Source organism: Vitis riparia, chromosome 1, assembly GCF_004353265.1.
Source record: "Vitis riparia cultivar Riparia Gloire de Montpellier isolate 1030 chromosome 1, EGFV_Vit.rip_1.0, whole genome shotgun sequence".
Taxonomy (NCBI): Eukaryota; Viridiplantae; Streptophyta; class Magnoliopsida; order Vitales; family Vitaceae; genus Vitis; species Vitis riparia.
Genome location: NC_048431.1, coordinates 8,798,431 through 8,800,380, shown reverse-complemented (window position 1 = coordinate 8,800,380; position 1,950 = coordinate 8,798,431). Strand labels below are relative to the sequence as shown.

At 36.5% G+C, this 1,950-nt stretch overlaps 1 protein-coding gene across 1 annotated transcript; it reads left to right on the top strand.

The window, feature by feature from the left end:
* Positions 1 to 1,703, top strand: LOC117915289 (replication protein A 70 kDa DNA-binding subunit B-like). Its single transcript, XM_034830845.1, has 5 exons — positions 1 to 5; positions 438 to 581; positions 705 to 851; positions 963 to 1,083; positions 1,280 to 1,703. Exons 1-5 carry the CDS (start codon positions 1 to 3, stop codon positions 1,478 to 1,480), a joined length of 618 nt encoding a protein of 205 aa, XP_034686736.1. The 3' UTR covers positions 1,481 to 1,703.
* The last annotated feature ends 247 nt before the right edge of the window (positions 1,704 to 1,950 follow it).

Here is a 1,950-nt window from a genome sequence, read left to right as displayed (position 1 = left end):
ATGAAGTTAGTCCTCTTTAACTGATACTTTCTCTTCTAGTTGTTGCTGGATAGAGATTGTTATTGAGACTTGAGAGCTTTAATCTTAATTGATGGAGATTTTAATAAAAATTCCCTTTGTGTTTACAGTATCTTTTGACGTTGTTGGGCTGTGGAAGCTTGCTAACTTGTGAAACAATAAACAGAGAACATTTAACTTAGCTCACCAAAGCTTTAATTATGACTACTTAGGGTTGGATACATGGCTTCTTTTTCACATTTCATCTTTATCTATGAAGAATTTGTTCAGAACATATCTTGTTTAGTTGTATCATTGTCAACTTTGAGTGAAAGTATTGTACTGGTAAATCCAGATACACTGGTAAGGAATCATCCAGTGACCTATTACCTTGTTAGTTCTTGTAGTAAGTGTTTCTGACCATATGTTCTTGTTCACAGGTATGATTCTGAATGTAAAGGAGCTTCAATGGCTTCTATTGGGTCTGATATCAGTCCTTCATCTAAGGCTGGAGTGAGGTCCATGTACTATAACAGGGTTTCCCTTTCTCATGTAACCAGCAACCCATCTTTGGTGAAGACAAGGTAATAATTACTGTCATTAAAATAACCTAACATGATCAACCTGGTCTTAGCCAAAGTTTTGAGTTAAAAGCATATTCAGTTTTGATAATGTGGGCTTGTCTTTGTACAACCTTCCTTTTTTAGCATCAGAGCATACATAAGCTTCATCAAGCCTGATCAAACAATGTGGTACCGGGCTTGTAAGACATGCAACAAGAAAGTCACAGATGCTATTGGATCTGGGTATTGGTGTGAAGGATGCCAAAAGAATGATGATGAGTGCAGTCTAAGGTAAGGGATTCATGGAATTTGAATCAATAAGAATCCAGCGATAGTAGTTGAAATTCATGAAAGTTGTCCTATGAGTGATGTTTCTTTGTTCCTTTCTATTTTGTTTTCCAGGTACATAATGGTAGTGAAAGATTCAGATGCTAATGGTGAAGCATGGCTTTCTCTGTTCAATGAACAAGCAGAGAGAATATTTGGGTGCTCTGCTGATGAGCTTAATAAGCTGAAATCACAGGTAAACTCTTGACAAAATTGAAATATCTATGAGTTTGTCCAAATCTTAGTTAACTTGAAAGAGTTGCTCATTGATGCATTAATTCATATGTAGTTGGTTACTTATTTGGTAGCCTAGTTGGGTTCTATGGGAAAAAAAAAGGATGAACTTCTGGCATTCAAAATCTGATGTTTAAAAAACCCAATCTTCTCTACAGGAGGGAGAAGAGAACCTATTCCAACAGAAATTGAAGGAAGCTATTTGGGTCCCTCATCTTTTCCGGATTAGTGTTGCACAACATGAGTACATGAACGAGAAAAGGCAGAGGATAACAGCCAGGGCTGTTGTTCCAGTTGATTATGCAGCTGAATCCAAATTACTGTTAGAGGAGATATCAAGGATGAAGACTTCACAATAGGCTCCTTAGTTTATTTTGTTCTTTGGATAACGATATTTAGTCAGTATGCCTTCAGTTCCCTCTATATCTTAAGACACATCCCATTGAATATAGAGGAAGCTTAATCCTAACTTGGAATGCACATACCATTATTGTATATATGTTTTGCAGACATACATGTGGTTTTGTTGCATTGTAGAAAAATCACTTAAAAAGCAGTTTCACGACTTGGGTTTCCATGTGATCGACTTTTGGGCTATTTATTTACCCCTATTTGCAGTCCTGCACCTTAATGCTTCAATTTGAGATGGGATTGCATTCTTCATGTTTAATGGCTAAGTCCACAATGGTTTGTAGTTCTGCAGTTTATTAAAATTATGATGTTTGAGAAAAGGTTTAGGGCAGCTTCTCAGTTGTGGTGATAAAAAGTAGAGTTCAGTTCTTGGTCAAGAAATTCTTCTTCATTTGAGATGGGAGAATACTTCCAAAAG